The 20,329-nt window shown below is 40.0% G+C and overlaps 2 protein-coding genes across 3 annotated transcripts in view; one reads left to right on the plus strand and one right to left on the minus strand.

Moving 5' to 3' along the window:
* The window catches only part of JAM2 (junctional adhesion molecule 2), a 73,834-nt gene extending 69,774 nt beyond the window's left edge, over positions 1-4,060 (plus strand). For both annotated transcript variants that reach the window (XM_064380065.1, XM_064380066.1), the window contains exon 10: positions 1,500-4,060. In XM_064380065.1, coding sequence (XP_064236135.1) covers positions 1,500-1,532 — 33 coding nt within the window. In that variant the 3' untranslated portion in view covers positions 1,533-4,060. The remainder of the gene's footprint in view (positions 1-1,499) is intronic.
* A 6,477-nt stretch (positions 4,061-10,537) lies between these two features.
* On the minus strand, positions 10,538-20,315 carry ATP5PF (ATP synthase peripheral stalk subunit F6). Its single transcript, XM_012474861.2, has 4 exons — positions 20,232-20,315; positions 15,322-15,500; positions 11,250-11,374; positions 10,538-10,711 (listed from the first exon to the last, which is right to left on the minus strand). Exons 2-4 carry the CDS (start codon positions 15,483-15,485, stop codon positions 10,674-10,676), a joined length of 327 nt encoding a protein of 108 aa, XP_012330284.1. The 5' UTR covers positions 15,486-15,500; positions 20,232-20,315; the 3' UTR covers positions 10,538-10,673.
* Positions 20,316-20,329: the final 14 nt, after the last annotated feature.

Consider the following 20,329-nt stretch of genomic DNA (forward strand, 5'->3'; position numbering starts at 1 on the left):
AAAAATACCATACACTGGAAAATTTACAAACAACAAATTTATTTTGTTTTGGAGGCCGGGAAGTCCACAGTCAAGGTGCCAGTAGATTCAGTGTCTAGTGAGAGCCTGTTCCTCATGGATGGAGCCTTCCTGCCGTGTCCTCACATAGTAGCCGGAGCAAAACAAGCGCCCTCTGGCCTCTTTTATAAGAGCACTAGTTCCATTCATGAAGGTTCTCCCCTCACCACCTAATCACCTCCTGAAGGCCCCACCTCTTAATATTACTGCATTAGGGATTAGGTTTCAACATGTGAATTCTGGGGGACACAAACACTCAGACCAGAGCACAGACTATCCTCTGTTAGAACCGAAAGGAACATTTCAGAAGTGTTCGAAAAGACATAGTAATTAACCAACTCAGAGGGTTTAAGGAACATCATTTAGACTTTTGGACGCTTTGTAAACATTACATTGACACAGTAAATACCATCGTTGCTCAGATTTTGTATGAGCATTGAAGGATATTCAGCCTTCTGGATGATTTCTCAGGAATATAGTGGGTTGGGCTGGGGGGAGTTCCTATGGTTTTAGAGGCCTAAGTCATTTCTTGAGAAACAAAGGATGGGTTCTCAAACACTTTACTCATCTACGGCAGGAATTCTCTCAGATTTCCTCTCAGTAGTCTGGGGTGGTAGGGCAGGGAGCCTGGACATCAGTATTTTAAATGCTTAAGTGATTTTAATGGGTAGTAGTGTTTAACACTCACCCACTTTAAAATTTTGATTTTTAAAAATTACCTGTTTCAGAAACTACTACAAAAGCTACCTTACTTTATGGTTTACTACACTAAAAGCATACTGACATTTAATTAGGGGACAAGACACTTCGCTCCTATAATTTTTATTCCTACAATGAATGGAATGTCTTTGTTCCTTAAATTTAGGGACAGTAATCTTAGAGTGTGGAACTGAATACTCCCATCCCTCCAAACAGTGTAAAGCACCTTGAGGCTAAACTGAATGAACAAAAGCCATTCATTTTTTTTCTTTGCCTTCCTCTCGGTTGCCCTTATCAGCTAAGAGCTAGAGTCTTCAGTTCTCTTGTGCCCTACCACAGGGTTTCTCATCCTCAGCACTACTGACATTTTGGGCCACAACATTCTTTAGTGTAAAGTGCTGTTCTGTACATCATAGGCATCCTGTGATGCCTGGCCTCCAACACTGGATTCCCGGAGCAACAGAACAGGCCTGGCCTCCAACACTAGATGCCGGGAGCATCCTCCTAACAGGATTTCTCCGGCTCTGCCTTCCAGTCCTACTCTTTCTTTACTCTCTGAGCCAAGCTTCAGAGTACCTTGTCTGCTAGGAGTTAGTTCATTAGTTCCCCATAAAACAGGTTTAATTAACTATATACTGGTTTGTACCTATAAAATTTTTATAATATAGCTTGATATTCATAAGATTATGTTTCTTTAAATATGAATTAATATATTTATACTTGGTTTTTCTCTCTTTTCCTAGGATTTCAAGCACACAAAATCCTTTATAATTTAGACTCCACTTTTGAGATACACCAAAACCATGGTTGTTACACAAGTTATTAAACTATTATAAAACTCTGCTTTGTCTGACATTTGCAAAGAGGTACATGAGGAAGTGAAATTGGTATTTCATTATAATATTTATGACTACTAACTCACCTGAACTTGTTATTTTCAACAAATAGTTCTGTCCACACCTAAAATACGGTCTGGCTTCTTGTATCTGGACTAAGTTAAAAGAATCAAAATACTTCATAATATTCTGGGCTTTGGGTAATGTTAACCATGTCCTAACTTCAAGAGAACGTCACTAAAATGTAACATACTGATGGTGAAGTTAATCCACAGATCGTGAAACTATAAATCAGACTCTGCAGGAGAGTCTGATTTAGGGGGTCCAATAAATCTCTGACAGATGCAAAAGGAACCTCTGGTCTCATTTCTGCCAGAATCCTCTTCTCTCCCCCAGTATCATTTTTATTTAGTATCATCATTATTCCGACGCTCATTCATCACTAACATGTCCACAGAAGGGAGGAAGTGGAATGGGTCTTAGGCCAAGGATTCGCACTTTGTGTTTACTTTCATTTCTGAGAACTAAAAGCAACATCAAAAGAAATCTCAAATGCTGGAGCTCACAGGTGTGCACCATAGGATTTGCCTGGTGTGTGTCACTGATTTCTTCATTAATTCTGATGATCAAACACAAACCCAAGTGGCTTATTTCACCCCAGTGCTGCTTGCCACTGCTTCCTTCTCCTAAGATTCCTTTGAAGAGGATCAGTGACCTTGACATCAGAACTCTCCACTGGAGCCTACGCAAGTTTGGAGATGCCTTTCCCTGCGTGAGTGGTGACTTCACATCTTTCTGTCTCTAAAAATTGTGCAGTGAAATTCCGGGCCAAGTCCCTTGCTCAGGGGTTGCCAATTCTGCTTTCGGACAAGGAGGGATGTGGAAGGAAGAAAAAATAATTGTCTACAAGGAAAATGAGATGAAAAAGCTCAGCGACTCCCTGCATCTGGCACCCATCTTAATACATAGCGGGCACACTAGAAACGAATCAAATGAAAAGTGGGGCTAATGTGGGTTTCTCAACTGCTTAACCACAGAAGCCTCCAGCTACTATTACAATGTAAAAACTCCAATGATCCATTTATCAGAGCAATTAGGCTATGTTAAAAATACCGAATTGATACTGAAAATAAAATATGGCCAGGGCATGTCCTGTTCTTCCGAGCAAATCTGGATAAAAACATCGCTTGCTACCTTTGACAACTGTGAACATGGTTAACCTTCTTTCAAAAGAGTTCACTCTTTCTTTCTACCCAATCGGCAAAGCAAATACCCAGGATTCACCAAACAAATGGATTAAGCACCTAACAAACGGATTAGGCACTGAATGCCTAGCATGTGCCTGGACACCAGGCCACTGGGAAGATGTCTGTGACTCTGATGCCCTTTGACGTGTCTGTGACATTCTATGTCTCTCACCAGATCCCTCCCTGGAGGTTGGGCTTTTGTAACATGGCTCTGCCCCCAGAATCAGATTTTCATGAGTCAGGGAGTGGCAAACATTTTCTGTACAGAGACAGAAAGTAGATATTTTAAGTCATAAGGTCCCACAACTACTTGACTCTGCCATTGTAGCACAAAGGCAGCCATAGACAAAATAAGCAAATGGTCATGTCTGTGTTCCAATAAAACTTTATTTTCAAAAACTGCAGGCACAGACAAGATTTGGCCCACAGGCATAGATGCACAACTCGTCGTGATGAAGGACAAAAAAAAAAAAACACCTGTCTACAAGCTTTTGTAAGAAATCAGGCTAAATGGTGCCTACATTTTAGTTGGAAGATTTCTTTGGTTTGAGGAATCCTTTCCTCTTTCATTGGCATGCCAAGAGGATAGATGACTCTGAAAGACATCTCTTCAGACATACCTGTCATCACACAAGATCAACTTCTTCCGGTTTAAATGACACAAATCCATATTGTGGGAAAAATATGTAGTGCCTTAGCTTCACTAACAGCTGAAAAACTTATTTTTAAGACCTCAAAGGCTAGAGGATTCATTTTATGCAGTGTGAACATCTAACACTCTATTTGTGTCAAATATATATTGTACCTTAACTTAAACTATTTTAATAGCTAGGTAAAAAAAATCCTTGTATAAAGAATGCTTTCTCCCACACAAAGGGCACAGTATTGAGCACTAATTTCCTAATTATTAAAAGTATATATATCTATATCTCTCTATATATATATCTGTGGGTCACCGGTGTCCAGACTTGTATTTCCATTTGCATTTACTTGAGAAACTTGAATACTAACAATTGGTAAAATCCCATTGTAATTCTTAGAGCATTTTGACTTTTATTTTCCTGAAGCGAATTGTGTTGTATAAAGATTAGGGCTTTAGAATCTTTTTTAGCAAGCTTTGTTTTGTTTACATTATTATTGTTGCTATTGTAACTAGATTTAATTTCTTTTTAGTTGGGGGTTTGACCTAAATAAATCTGGACTGATTGTTTTTCAATACAACTTTGCAAAGAGCTTCCTTCATCCACAGGTGGCTTTGTTTGATTAAAGTCTACCCTGATAAAAACAGCTTAACTTGTTAAACTTTTTAGCCCCAAAAAACAGTGCAGGAAAGAGTCATCCACCTATTGTTGTTCAAAAAACCCAGGAAACTACATTCTCTTCTTACCTTCTGTAGCTACAAGGCTAGCTGCTCATTAGCTGCTTAAAATTAGAATCTCATCATCTCTGTTTGGATGGCTGCCAACTTCTCAAATGCTGAGCAAAATGCTCTGAAAATAAAAAGGAAAAACTATTTATTGAACACTTTATATATGTCAACGGTGGGGATTGATGGGGGTGAGGATGTATAAAATCTCATTCATCTCAACAATGCTCTAAAGTGGGTAAGGTCATCAATTTGCAGATGAGGCAACAGACTGAGTTAATGACTTGCCTAGTTCACAGAGCTGAGGAGTGAGGAATCAGGATCTGTGGGGACCCAGATCAGTCTGATCCAGGATGTTTCATTCACCATGTTTTTCTCTACCCCTAGAGTTACTTCCTTTTAAATTCTCTGTTGCTGTTGAGATGGAGTTTTGCTCTGTCACCGAGGTTGGAGTGCAGTGGCGCGATCACAGCTCACTGCAGCTTCGACTTCCCAGGCTCAAGTGATTCCCCCAGCTCAGCCTCCCTAATAAAGACTTGGAACCACAGGTGTGTGCCACCATGCCCGGCTAATTGTTACTTTATTGTAGTTTATTTCTGTAGAGCGGCATCTTATATTGCCATGCTAGTCTCAAACTCCTGGGCTCAAACACTCCTCCCTCTTCGGCCTCGGAAGCATGCTGGGCGTAAGCCCACTCCTTTTAAATACTTGTGTTCTGCTGTCACATGTTCCCTTCATCCTCAGTTATCTCTGGCTGCTCCATGGCCTTCCTAGTCTCACAGCCAGGCAAAATATCTTTTTGTCATGCCTTCCCCCAACCCAGTCTAAATATCACAGTGGACCATTTCATTATCGTCCACTCTCCTCTCATTCTCCAAAGATGCCCAAATCTCTAATATTATTTTGGAAAATATTGAGGCTAACAAGGATGAATGCATTTAAATCCTATGACTACCGCTGCCCCTTCCTCTCTCTAATCTCTCCATCTTTAACCTCCCATTTATTCATTGACTACATCATTTATTGCCTTGATTCTTTATTCACTACTTTTATCCTTTATCTCAGGTTTTACTACTATCTCAACTTTTGTGTCCTGGGAACTTCCACCCTCAAGTACCTCTCAGTTTCGAACTCTCCAGTTCCAAAAGCTCCTTTCCCCTCCAAATCTCTTCTTCCCCCATCCCATCTGTCAGTTGGCCCCATTTCTCTCGAACAATGTCAACTCCCTTCTCCCTTCCCCTGGCTAACAGGTTTTCTCTCTTCCTTTACCTAGTCTATCACAACATCTAAATTCCTCAGCCTGAATTCAAGGTTCAACATATCCCATCATATTGTCATAGCCTACCTGTTCAGCTACATGTTCTACTAATTTCTTTGGTTGCCTTATGCACCCATCAAACTGATTCATGGTCATTTTATCTTAACCCATTTCCCCTTCTCTTCTATACATAGACTTACAATACCCCATCCACCCGGAATGCTAGTTCTCCTAACCACAAGACTTGTATTCTATCTACCCTTTAAGAGACAGTCAAATTCTACCCCCTCTAGGACAGCCTTCTCTCACTTCCCCTGCTGGAAAAGGTTTCTTCTCTGCATTTACATAATCCTTGATTTACTTACTGGTTTCTATCTCATAATAGGGATGAATATATCTGACACTCCTACCAATCTGGAAGCATTTTCAGGAAAAAAACATGTTTTAGACAACTTTATAAACCCCAGAGAATTTAACAGCATCTAACATGTAGTTGGTATTTAATAAGTGATTAGTTTTTAAAAACCAAAAGAACACTTGTCAAAGAGCAAATTTAGTAATTATAAAATTTCCCCATAAATTTAGTTAGAATATTAATAAACAATTATATTCTGAAATATGTAATATGTTATCTAATATGTGAAGTTACAAAATTGTTCCATGAATGAAGGCTGGATGGAAACTATTTTTCTCATACCATAGTCTTTTAGCAATTAGACATGAACTTCCATGCAGTTCTTAGGAAGTTCTTCAAGTATTTTTCCAACTTTCAAATTTTAAAATTTAATTTTCCATCTTTTGTTTTCGGAACATTTTAGTGTTAACTGGTTAAGAAATTTAAGGTAAACTAAAAGCTTTCATTTGTGATACTTTCAATACTTGTTTACCTTTCAATATATTCCAAGTGTTTACTTGACCAGGTATGAAAAAATGTACTAATTTAGACAAGAGTGTAAAATGTCTTTTTACTTTCTATCAAGAAAATGCTCTCAAAACAAGTGAACAGTGTGTGTCAACAAAGGACCTGTTTAACTTCAGATTGAAGGCAGGCTGTTTCAAAGCTCCATTTCACAATCTCTTTAAACTTTAAGTGTGCTATTTATAAAACTTCTTAAAGATGGTATAAAAATAGAGATTTATCAAGAGAGCTATAGTTGGATTCCTAAAGTTGCTTATGCTTTTTTTTTTTTTTTTTGAGATGGAATCTCACTCTGTCACCCAGAATAGAGTGTAGTGGCACGATCTCAGCTTACTGCAACCTCCTGGGTTCATGTGATTCTCATGCCTCGACCTCCTGAGTAGCTGGGATTACAGGTGCTGGCCAACATTCTGGGCTAATTTTTGTATTTTTAGTAGAGAAGGTGTTTTACCATGTTGGCCAGCCTAGTCTTAAACTCCTGACCTCAGTGATCCACCTACCTCAGGCTCCCAAAGTGCTGGGATTACAGGCGTGAGCCACTGTGCCCAGCCAACTTCTTAATTTTTCATTCTCAAACTTTCTTTCCAAATATTTACTGTTGAATTTTAACTGTTGAAGTTACTGTAGGTTAAGAAACATTTTTTTCTAAATTTTAGGACAACATACACCAAAAAGAATGAATAAAATTTTATAAAGATGATATATTCATGTAACAGGACGTTAATTGGGACTTTCTCTGTTGCCCAAAGACTAAAAACAAGTATCCCACTTTCTAGGGAAAATGAAGGCTAGACACAGTGGCTCACAGCTGTAATCCAAGCACTTTGGGAGGTTGAGATGGGAGGATCATTTGAATTTAGAAGTTCAAGAACAGCATGGACAACACAGTGAGACTATCTCTACAAAAACTGAAAAACTAGCTGGGTGTGGTGACATGCACCTGTAGTCCCAGCTACTAGGGAGGCTGAGACAGGAGGATCACTTGAGCCCAGGAGGTTGATGCTGCAGTGAGCTGTGATCACACCATGGCAACTCCAGCCTGAGCAGAAGAGCGAGACGTTGTCTCAAAAAAAGAAAAAATGAGAAATACACTGGGTATAAATACCCCTTCACTGTTCAGGAAGAGACAGCTACCCTGAAATAATTTCTCCAGTCCACTACTCCTCTTTACCCTTTACCTCATCACACAGTCCATATAAGCTGGAGTGTGTATGTATGGATTTGGGATGGAAAAGAATGAGGGGACAGAAAGAGACAGAGAATGAATTGTCCAAATTGTGTGACAGAGAATGCGTTTTCCAAGTCATGAGAACCATTCCCCAACTCACCCCCAAGGGAAGTAAAGAGAATATTTAAGAGAATCACTTGCAAATGAAGGCACCTGCCAAGGAAAAAGGAGCTATTTTAGCAGGTGGAAAGGGAGCTGGAAAAAAATATCAAGAGGGGGAGGGCCAGGCATGGTGGTGTGTGCCTGTAGCCCCAGCTACTCTGAAGGCTACACTGGGGGGACTGCTAAAGCTCAGGAGTTCAAGGCTGCAGTGAGCTATGATCAAGCCACTGCCTGGGCAACAGAGCAAAATCCCATCTCTTTAAAAAAAGGAGAGCAAGGTAAGGGAGGATGGTAAAACACCCGTTTTCCCAAGATTTATTAGGTCAAAGACAAGTGTTCTGTGGGTCCAGTAGGCATCACTAAAGTAGCTGGCCTTGAGCCTTCTTGCCAGTGTCTCACCAGAGCAAACATCGGAAACAGTATGTACTTACCATTCCAGTGGGAGCTAAGGGGAATCTGGAAGGGAGTTGGAGTGAACCTGCCATTTAGGGGAATGGAATCTGTACGACTGGGAAGACCTCCTCAGCCACAGGGCCCCCCAAGAACTCATACATGCACTTTACGAGAGAGCTAGCATTGGGAAGGCTGCTACTACCCTAGAAGCAGCAATAATCAGAGAAACAGTAACAGCCAAAAACAAACAAAAATGCTTACACTAAATGTTAAATAAGTAAAAATTGCCTAGCCTTCTTGGGTTACTATTAAAGGTAGTGCTATATAAGTAACAGACACATGTCCCTTTCTAGTTCTCCTTACCTCTCCTCAACTCAAATTTCCTCTTCGTATAAGGACACCAGTCAGATAGGATTAAGACCTACCCTAAAGGTCTCATTTTAACTTAAAGTCCTTGTTATGAGGTAGTGGGGGTTGGGCTTCAATTCATTCAAAGTATGAATTTTGGGAAAACACAATTCAGTCCACAACACCAGACAAGGGGGAAAATAACCATTTAAAATAACCAGAAGCCTGAGGTCATTTGTCATAATCACATAAGGTGGTTCTGAATGGTTAAGTGTGGGACAAGGAGTGACCTGGCAGGCTGAAGTGCTGCACAAAGGCCAGAGTTTGCAGAGTTGGAGCAACCTGGCCAACAAGAGGAAGGGGTTCTGAGGAATACAAAGCCTTCGTTAAGATCCATGACTCACAGCACCACGAGAGGTTCAGCTGGAAAACAGGGAGTGCTTGCCTGACCAAAGTTTAAATGTAAATGCACTGCCCTGTAATATAGGGAACCAGAATAGGATGCTTCTTACAGTCAAACAGAACCCTGTTTCAATAATGAACAACAATACTGGGATATCCAAGCAAATTCCACAGTTGTGAGACAAGGAAAAAATGTGTTAGGAGATAAATACGTGTAAGCTGATAAAAGGTAAAATTCAATTAAACTTTGAAGAGGGAGGTAAAGAGACAGGGAGATGAAGTATATGCAGAAAGGGTCAGTTTGTTCTCTGACTGGCAGTTCCAGCTGACACAGACAGCTTTGCGGCCACAGGTGGGTGGAGAACTGTTTGCAGGGAGGTCAGAGGAAGACCCTGGGCCAACTTAAATTTCCTTGATTACCTCTAGATAGTGCCATAATTAAACACCAGATTCTCTGTTGCAAAGCCTGCAATTATTTAAATAGAAGTAGTTCAACTGCTCTGTCACTGCTTAGCCACATTTGAAGAAAAGTGGGCTGTTTCTTCCTACTGTACTGCTCTCCCCAATTCCTTCTCTACACATCTTATTAATCATATCTATGTCATTAGGAAATATTTGTAGATCTTTCAAAAAGGTATTCCCTAGCAGGTTCTGCCTTCAGCTACAGCATGCCATAATAAAAATTTATTCCCTTTGGGCCAGGCGCAGTGGCTCACGCCTATAATCCCAGCACTTTGGGAGGCTGAGGCAGGCAGATCACCTGAGGTCAGGAGTTCAAGACCAGCCTGGCCAACATGGTGAAAACCCATCTCTACTAAGAATACAAAAAACTGGCCAGGCATGGTGCCCACCTGTAGTTCCAGCTACTCGGGAGGCTGAGGCAGGAGAAGTGTTTGAATCTGGGAGGCAGAGGTTGCAGTGAGCCGAGATCATGCCACTGCACTCCAGCCTGGACGATGAGAGCGAAACTCTGTCTCAAAAAAAAAAAAAATCTATTCCCTTCAAGTGAGCTAAATCCCATAAAGAACGCTGTTTACTTCACACATTTAAAGAAAATCTTAAAGATTTATTAAAGACCCATATTTATTAACACGTATCAGAGATATTGTCAAATATTAAAAAGACATGGCTGTTTTTCCTTTAAAATTTACTTCTTTGTGAGCCTGTTCTATTTTGACCTTTTAAAAAAAATTTGTTATTTTTAAATAACTTCCTTGAGAGCCAGTTATAGTTACTAAAATTTTGACCATGTCTGATATGCCAGTTATCCATATGGTAACTGCTGGAACTCTCACTAGGACAAAACAACACCATATAGTTTACTCTTTTAATTTATAGAACCCCCTTCTTTCCTACCTTTCCCTCATCAATCTGAACAGAACTGTAACAGACTCTGTGATATGCAAGCAAAGAAGAGGGACCTGGGTTACTGGGAGAAAATCATTTAACATTTGAGGAGAGCAAAGTTAAAACACAATAGATGTTCCAGGGCATATAAAAAATTACACTCAGATTTCTGAGAAAGCTATGACAAAGAATTTATAAACCATTTCTTCATGTTCTAAAAGAAGGGTAACACCCCTCCACAACAAGCAGGGTTATGGGCAAGGTCTCCATCTGCTTTATCACACCAGGATCTAAAAACAACCCTAACCACAGAACTCAATACATCAAGAACGCACTCAACATCACCAATTTATTTGGAATCAGAATTAAAAGGACATTTGACAGTTATGAAATGTATGTTTACTCTGAAACTTCTAACTAGTTGTATAACTAACCCATGACAAATTACCAGATTATTTTTACTTTATTTCTTCAGGCCGGGGGTTTATCAAAGACTTCAAATTTGGGATCTAAGAGGGAAAAAAAAAGGTTCAAGCTTAGCCATACTGCAATAAAATGGATTATGTAGAATGCTCAAGATTTAATTCATCAATCTTCTGATTTTATTAGTGAATATCTACTGTTTGTAAACATTTACATAGAAATATAGCTAAACATTTATGCAACACTTTCTATGAGCCACGCATTCCATTAATTGACTTTGCATATTTTAAGTCATTTAACTACACATGCAGAAGATACTATAATTCTCCCCAAATATCAGATGAGAAATAGGCACCAGTCACTCAAGGTTACACAGTTGAAAGTGACTGTCAGGATTCAAGATCAGGCAGTTCGATTTCAAATCCCCACCATTTAATCACTATGTTATGTGATCTATACTGCTCCTATTCTAACGGCAAACATTTAGCTGGCAGCTCAGGCACACGTCATAGTCCTAATAAATTCACATTTAACATCGTCATTCAATTCTCTAAAAATCCAAATAAGTGTAAATATTCTTCACTTATCCTCCACAAGAATGAATCTGTGATTTACAAGACTTACCTTCAAATTTGAAGGTGGGGAAGGTATTCACATCTCCTTTACCAAACATTTGCTTGAGCTTAAAAAGCTCCCTCTCCAGATCTTGCTGATACTCTGGACCAGTATCAACAGGTCCTCCAGCTGTCCTGTTAAATAAATGAGCAAATAAAAACTAATGCTATACACTAGTTTACAAAAACAAAATTACTCTTCACCATCATTTTCAATAGACCTTTTTTAAGCATTCATGTAGTCGAAAAAAAGACTTCACAAAGAAGTATTTCCACTTCAATTTCAATTCCAATTCCAACTATTTTATTACGATGAGGTTTCACATAAATGAGCTAACCTCAAACAAATCTCTAACATTCAAGGTTTCTTAGTATCACAAACACTTACTAAGTCAGATTTCTCAGGGTCTAAGTTGTGATAAGGTGTATGGTTAAGTCTACGGGTTCTGGAGGCAAAGACTAATTCCATCTGAGTGTAAGCTCAACTATTCAGCAACTGTGTAAACCTGAGCAAGGCACAGAGCACTCTAAATTTTAGTTTCTTCAACTAAAAATGAAGGTCCTACCAAACAAGGGTGTTAAATGCACACGTACCTCCAAGCACAGTGCCTGGCACACAGTGAGTACTCAATTATTATTTACTAATATTGTCTGCTTTAAGTCAGCCACCACTAAATGGCTTTTAAAGACCTTAGTAACTTTAAGTCTCTATAATAGGGGTCCTATTAAAGAAGCAAATTATTTCCTACCCTCAGAGATTTTGCAATTTAGAAGAAAAAAATTACGTGTTCACAAACATTTATGCTGTAAAGGAGTGATGTGATGAGCTTCAAAGACATGGTTTACCAAAAAGCTATTCAAGTTGAGGAGTGATCAGTTTTGCTAAGCTAATCAGGGAAATTTTCATTTTTAAAAGGTGGCATTTGAGAAATACCAGGCATTTGGGGCCACAGTTTATTTTGAGACCTTCTAAGACTGAAACAGCAAAGACGTGGAGGTGGTAAAGGACTGGCTAAATGTGGGGAATGCTAAGGAGTCTAGATGGAAAAACTAGCAGAACCCAGAGCATAGGAGGCCTGGAATGTTAAGCCTGGGAGTTTCTATTTTATTTGCTAAGTAATAAAATGGCAAATTTAGACTTGTGCATTTTGGGAAAATAAATATAGCATCATGGACCAGCAGCAGGGCCAATGGGGTCTAATTAATTCTTTGAAGAAATTCTTCTGTTTTTATCATAAATATTACTGCCTACCTAGCAATAAGCAACATTCTAAACATAAAAAATGTACACGTGAAAATTCCTTCAAGGGTAGTAACATTTTCACACATGCCTATGATCAAAGTGTAGAGTCTTATGTAAGTTAAAGAACTTGCACAAAAAATACATAGGTGGCTCCAATGTAAGAACTTGTTAACAATGTTTCTTGTTAGAAACCCAATTTTCTTTTAGATTAGCACTGTCCAATAGAACATTTTGTCAAGTTAGAAATGCTGTCTGTGCTGTCCATATGGCAGCCACTAGCCATATCTGGTGGCTATTGAGCACTAGAAATATAGCTAACATGAATGAGAAACTGAATTTATACATATACTTAATTGTAGCTAATTAGATAATGGCACCCAAAATGAACAGTGTGGTTTGAAATAGATCCTTCAACTAGATACTCTAATACCGGTTACTAATAGATGATGGCTATTTTAACTTTAATATGCACTTTTGTGATAAAAAGAGGCCAGAAATCATCTACTTCCTCAACTGAATGTTAAGTCTTGCTGCTTATCTTGTTTATTACTATATCCCTAGGCTCTCACATGGTGACTAGGACAAAGTAGTCACTCAGAAAACACTTGTTCATTTCACTAGCAAATACTGGGCATGCTAATGTATTGAATCACTTAAGTTTTATAATATCCCATGAAATGGGTTAAGTACTATCATCCCGATTTTACATATGAGGAAAATGTCCTACAGAAGTTAAACCCGCCCAAGGTCACAGGGTTAATTAGTGGCAATGCTGGATGCCAGCCCAGGGTCTATCTTCAGAACTCTCTATGTGTGTGTTTGCACAAATGAATGAATGACCCACAAACAAGACTCCTTAGATTTAGGGTACACCTAAGAATTAACTTCTTACTAGATAGGCTTTTTAAGCACAGTTGAAATGCAAACAGTGTCAATGTTATGATGTAACATCACATTTGGACAGAAGACACTCAAAATTCCCTGACGAGTCCTGCACATCTGATTACTTAATAGTATGATTTCTGGCAAATTCTAACTTTCAGCCCTAGTTTTCTCATATATAAAATTAGGGTAACATCTATAGGGTTGCTGTTAGTTTCATTACCATGTCTACAAAACACATAGTAACTTACTACATTTTAATTCCTTCACTATCTCTCCTCCTCAGTTTTAGCAATGGTGACACCTTTGTTAGTTATCTCGCCTCAAAAGTCAGTTTTCTTCTATTGTTCCCTCTCTTCTTCCTCTCCAGCAGCTCACCAAGACCAGTTATCAGTGTTTCAATGTCTCGACTCTGTCACTTTTACAACTTTTACATTACCACTGCTATAAAGTCGAGGTTCTCATCAACTAATGCTTAGATTACATATTGCTAACATATCTTTGTTCTCTTCTCATTTCAATTCTTCTAATACCCTGGTTAAAATTCTCCTCCTAATTCAGAGTAATCTTCTTCCATCCCCACAGTCATGTTCAAAAAGCTTTAATTTCTCACAAATGCCTACCACATATCTTAATTGTCCAGTCCACAATCAAGGCCTTCCATAATCCCTCATTCTAACCCCATACCATCCTTACACTCTTCATATACCCTATACTCCAGGGAAACAGAATTATACCGTTCACCAAATATATTTTGTGCTTTCTAGTTTTCATGCCTTAGTTCATACCATTCTTTCCTCCTAAAAGATACTCTCTTCCTACTCTCATTTATCTGTCCAACCTTCATACACTGGTCTTTAGAATCTAGAGTAAACCCCTGGGTGTATATGTCTACTGAAGGCCTATGGGCTTGAGAACCATTTCATGCTACAAACAAAATCATGTGAGTAAATTCTTCATATTTTTCTCTTTAAACTGAGAAGATGATCCACAGTTGTCCATGAGATTCTCAAGAGGGATGAATACCAAACACTGCCTTCCAAGAAGCCTTCTAAAATGCCTCTAGCTGAAAGGAGTATTCTTTCCTATTAACTTCCCAAGCACTGAACGTTTCCCTATCTTAGCACCTAACTCATTTTACTTTATATTGTATTTATTTGCTTACAAGCTTTATACTCCTATGAGACTTTAAGAATATTGTGGAAATGCCCTGTGGCCCACCACAGTTAATAGTAAAATGCTTTACACACAGTAGGCAACTAAATGAAAGAAAATGGAACTATGAATTGATGCACATCACTCTTAGTAAGATTTGGCCTTTGGACTTGAGGACGGCTAAGGTAGTCATTCATCTCCAAAACTATGTGGTTCTACAACTGTTTTTCTTGAACTTACATTTACATTACGCCATTTCAGAGTCTTTTGACCTTTAATGTGTATTCTCAGAGATCTATAACTATGGAAATAACCTTAAAAAAAAAAGAGCTGTGTTTATACATTTCCCCCAAATTACGATGTCACAGAAAGGCCACTAAATTGAGGGCTACATATACTTTGATAATACATTTTTCTTCAATTTGTTTTATGATCTTAGGCTAACTAGTATCTAAGAGATGTACTTTTAAAAAACTTAGCTGCTAAATGATTTCCAAGACTCTATGTATTTGTATGAATTGACTTTGTTTCTAATATATGACATTATGGTAAGGATATATTTTAAATGGCAATAGATTCAGTAGATTTGCCCTTGTAACTTATAAAGAAGATACAGTTTACGAATTGAAAAAAATCAAGATCTTTATCTTCTTTTCTGAGGGCACCAAATGAACTTCTCTGGGTCAGAGAGGAGCTCAGTGAAGGTCTGATACTTTCAAATACCGAGTAATTTTTTATTACCATCTTGAAACTTACGTAGTTTGAATATTTATATTTATACTGTAGTTGTTTATTCACTTACTGTCGCTTAGATTTGTATTCTCTTATCTTGTCCACAAAGAGTTTCTGTATAGGATCAAGTTCCTTATTAAATGCCACTGCTGTAACACCAATGTTCCTCCGCAAATGGACCGAGACTGCTGACCGAATGACAGAGGAGAACCTGAAGAGTCTCTGAAGAATCATGCTGATTCTATGTTACTGAAAACAAGCATCAGAAATGTTAATATACTTACTATAAATCACCTCTACATATATCACGAGAATCTAATTCTACTAATTGTTACAGAATAAAAGCACATCAGATCTCAGTCTATACCTGACCACAGTTCCCTTCTCCTCCTTATTTCCCATTGCAAGTTTTTTAAGTCTTAACCAAAAGGCCCTGGGATCTAGGAACTGAGTTAGAAACTCAGGCCTGAAGCTTCATCAGGGTTAGGGCAGAAAGCACAAAATATGAGGTGAGGTATGTCTTCTCCCTTGAACTTAGTCTTGAATCACAGAAGACAGTAGAGGTAGACTGTTAGAACACTGTCCTCTCCCAATAGGAAAAGCACACTGTCCCCGTCCCCCAAACTAATGTACCAGGTTTCCCATGCCTCAGGCAGGCATGATAACCTGAAAGTGTGTATTTCACAGGCCCACAGAGAGAGAAACTGCTCTGCCTGTTACAATAAGATTCCAGCCTTTTAAGAATACTGTGACAACTAAATCCAAGTCCAGAAGAACCAGCAAAGAAAAACAGCAACCAGTCCAAATAAGCTGTGCATGATGGGGGGAAGATCCGGCAGTCCAGCTTTATCAGTGAAATAAATTAGTGTAGGAGATGGAAGTCTAAATTTTAAAAATAAGGACTTAAAGACTTCTAAGTCCCTAGACTTCATTAAGTTAAAATACGTTATTTTCTAACTAAAAAATTTCAGTAGGGGACAATCCCTGTTGAGATTTACTTTAGCGATTTAAAGATCAAACACAAAAAACATTCCAAATTACATAGGTGCAAACAGGAATTCCAGAAGAAAAGGAATAAAGAGGGCCAGGCGCGGTGACTCATGCATAATCCCAGCACTTTGGGAGGCCAAGGCAGGTGGATCACTTGGGGTCAGAGGTTTGAGACCAGTTTGGCCAACATGGTGAAACACTGTCTCTACTAAAAATACAAAAATGAGTTGGGCATGGTAGGGCATGCATGTAATCGCAGCTACTTGGGAGGCTGAGGCAGGAGAATTACTTGAACCTGGGAAGTGGAGGTTGCAGTGAGCCCAGATCATGCCACTGCACTCCAGCCTGGATGACAGAGCAAGACTCCATCTCAAAAAAAAAAACGAAAAGGAATAAAGGGACCATAAAAAATTAGAAGAATAGGCTGGGCGCGGTGGCTCAAGCCTGTAATCCCAGCACTTTGGGAGGCCGAGGCGGGTGGATCACGAGGTCAAGAGATCGAGACCATCCTGGTCAACATGGTGAAACCCCGTCTCTACTAAAAATACAAAAAATTAGCTGAGCATGGTGGCGCGTGCCTGTAATCCCAGCTACTCAGGAGGCTGAGGCAGGAGAATTGCCTGAACCCAGGAGGCGGAGGTTGCGGTGAGCCGAGATCGCGCCATTGCACTCCAGCCTGGGTAACAAGAGCGAAACTCCGTCTCAAAAAAAAAAAAATTAGAAGAATATATTTTTCTCAGATTAGGGCCGAGTCTATAAACTGACAGTGCTTGACAAAAGGCACCACAGTCTGGTAAAATTTTTTTTTGAGATACGGTCTCACTCTGTTGCCCAGGCTGAACACAGCTCACTATAGCCCTGGCCTCTTGACTCAAGCAATCCTTTCGCCTTAGCCCCTTAAGTAGACTGGGAGCACAGTTGTGCGCCATCACACCAGGCTAATTTTTACTTTTATTTTTTCGTAGAGACGAGGTCTTGCCATATTGCCCTGGCTGGTAAAATTTGTCTCTTTTAAGTGAAAGCATGATATGCTAACATACTTCCCATGCTCTCCCCAAATTTCCTAATAACAATACTAGTCATCATCACATTGACATTGGACTTCTACTAAGTTATAGAACTAGTGGAAGTACACAAACTATGTTATTGGGCCTAAAGTAATACAGAAATTAGAAATAAGCATTTAGAGGCCAGGCGCGATGGCTCACGCCTATAATCCCAGCACTCTGGGAGGCCGAGATGGGCGAATCAGTGGGGTCAGGTGTTCAAGACCAGCCTGGTCAACACAGTGAAACCCCACCTCTACTAAAAAAAAAAAAAAAACTAGCCAAAGCATGGTGGTGTACATCTGTTATTCCCAGCTACTCAGGAGGCTGAGGCAGGGGAATCACTTGAACCCAGGAGGTGGAGGTTGCAGTGAGCCGGGATCATACCACTGCACTCCAGCCTGGCCTACAGAGTGAAATCCTGTCTCAAAAAACAAACAAACAACAACAACAAAAAGAAATTAGAAATAAGCATTTAGAAACTTATTTATAACAATTCAAGAGATAATCTGTTTGCTGAATTTAAAAATAAAACAATTAGAGCTTATGAGCCAGGTGTGGTGGTTCATACCTGTAATCCCAGTACTGTGGGAGGCCAAGGAGGGAGGATTGTTTGAACTCAGGAGTTCAAGACCAGCCTGGGAAACATGGAGAGAACCTATCTCTAAAAAATTAGAGCTTGTATTTTAAGTGACTTCATTTTTTTAAAATTTCATTTCTTTTGTAATTCGTTTTTACTGTATTTAAGAGTGTCCACAAGAGTGGGTGGTGGGAATGGCCCTTTACTATTGAGAGTTTGAGAAGCATTAGCTAAGAAACCATAGAGTAGCACAATAGTTCTCAAAATAGGGTTGGGGGTTGGGAAGGAGTTGAGATGTTTCTCTCCAAGGAGACATCTGGCAAAGTCTTTAGACTTTTTTGGTTGTTCTCACCAAGCTGAGTGCTACTTACTGGCCTATAATGAATATGAAGCCAGGAATGCTGCCAAACACTGTATAATGACAACAATAATAACAGCCCTCCCAACCCCCAAGAATTGTCTGATCCAAATGTCAGTAATGCCAAGGTTGACAAACTCTGGAATGGCATGTAAAAATTATCAAAAGAAATCCTACAATGAGCCAGGCACTGTGGCTCATTCTGGGAATCCCAGAACTTTGCGAGGCCAAGGCAGGAGGATCACTTGAGCCCAGGAATTCAAGACCAGCCTGGGCAACATAGTGTAACCCCATCTCTAAAAAACAAACAAAAATATTAGCCAGATATGGTGGTGGGTGCCTCTGGTCCCAGGTACTTGGGAGCCCGAGGCAGGAGGATCATTTGAGCTTGGGAGGTAGAGGCTCCAGTGAGCTGTGACTGCAGCACTGCATTCCAGCCTGGGTTACAGAGTGAAACCCTGAGGGAAGGGAAAGGGGAAGGGGTCCTACAATCAACACAATCAACAAAATACCCTTCACCTGATAAAATGAAAGCAAACTATTCAAAGAAATTAAAGAATTCGTAACATATCACTTTTATACCCCATCTGGGAAAAACACGAGAAAAGGCTACAAGCAAACAACAAATGACCTCATAAGGTCATGTGCCACTTATCATTCCTATGTTTACACAAACAGAAACTTGAGGATTAGAAGTATCTCGTCAAAGTTACACAGCAAAACCTAACAACGCAAATACGTAAAACAAAAAATTGTGCAATTCAATGTCTACTTTCCCTTCTGGCAAACTAAGGACATGCTTAACATTCCACAATAAGTTCACCCAACAATAAGCTCAACCCTAGATACTTTCCAAAATATATATCCTCTCCTTGTACCCTTATGGGAATACTCTTCAAGAGTTAGAAGGAAGCGCTCCTATCTCTGCTTTACAGATCTATGTCTAAGAAAAGTTAAGCTGCACATATTCATACAGCTAATTTGCTCTAAGTCTGACTGCAGAGATGTTATTCCTGCTACAACATGGGTAAAATCCACTTGCATTGTTTCAATTATCTATCTAAGTGCCTATCATTCCCAAATCGCATCTCTAATTTTGGTATTCTTCCTGAACCCCAAATCTATACACTGTACTCAACAGTTCTCATCTCCCTTATAAGTCCTATGAACTCATCCAAAAAATTAACACATAATCTCATACCAAAACTTGTTCCTTCTTTAATCCTTTTCATTTTTTTCACTGATTAGTGAATGCGTATTGTCCACTGACACGCAGAAGATAGTCATTACACAAACAACTGTGGAATACCACCTGCCATAAATTCTCCATTCCAGAACCATAGGATGCCACGAGAGAATATGATAGCGTCTGACATGATCAGAAAGACTGGGGAAGGCAACAGTAAGAAAACACTACAGTCCGAGCAGAGGTCTTGTCGCGGGCGGGAGCAAGGTTGTCCCATTACAGTGATGACTGACAGGCCAAAAGTTAGTAGGTTCGCTGTCTCTTCAGTGCATGTTCTTAAGAACAATCCATCAAGCTGCCTAACGAAGTGTTAGCACCATCATCGTTTTTAGGTGGGATGCAAACTTTCAAGATTATGACTACTTTTTTCCCTCATGTGGTGCGCATTCTGCCTAAGGAGCTTAGACGGCTACGTGCGCCCAGGGCGGGCAGACCTAGCCAAAAACCTCTCCCGCGCCCCTGACCTTGGGATGCCCTAGCCAGGATGCGGGCCCGAGACCCCCCAGCCTCCCTGCCTCCCACGCCGCCCCGATTTGCCCCCAGAGAAGGTATCAGTCTTATTTCTAGGTCTAAGGCAAACTCCAAGGTCTAGAAGCGTAAAGGTCAGTTGTGACCCCGGGCCAGGCCGTGAATGTCCCCAGGACACAGAGCTGCTCTCTCCTTCTAGTAGAGCAAAGGTGAGAGGCAGACCAGGCCTCGTGAAGAAACCCTGAACTGTAGTCCCAAGAGGCCACGCTGATCTAGCTACCCTCCCAGTCACCTTGCACTCAGTCCTGAGTTGCCAAACCCGCCGCCGCCGCCACCACCACCACCGTTCTACTTCCGGCCCTAGCTCCGCCCCCACACGCCTACCCGCCA

Source organism: Aotus nancymaae, unplaced genomic scaffold, assembly GCF_030222135.1.
Source record: "Aotus nancymaae isolate 86718 unplaced genomic scaffold, 86718_ANA_hifiasm-v0.15.2.pri h1tg000022l_1, whole genome shotgun sequence".
Lineage (NCBI taxonomy): Eukaryota > Metazoa > Chordata > Mammalia > Primates > Aotidae > Aotus > Aotus nancymaae.

Bases quoted from the DNA above. Each gene is read 5' to 3' on its own strand.
- ATP5PF (XM_012474861.2), bottom strand. From the start codon at position 15,485: ATGATTCTTCAGAGACTCTTCAGGTTCTCCTCTGTCATTCGGTCAGCA. The intron at 11,375-15,321 runs GTAAGTGAATAA...TTTATTTAACAG, and splicing joins GAATACAAATCTAAGCGACA to GACAGCTGGAGGACCTGTTG. The intron at 10,712-11,249 runs GTAAGTCTTGTA...TTTCCCTCTTAG, and splicing joins CCCCACCTTCAAATTTGAAG to ATCCCAAATTTGAAGTCTTT.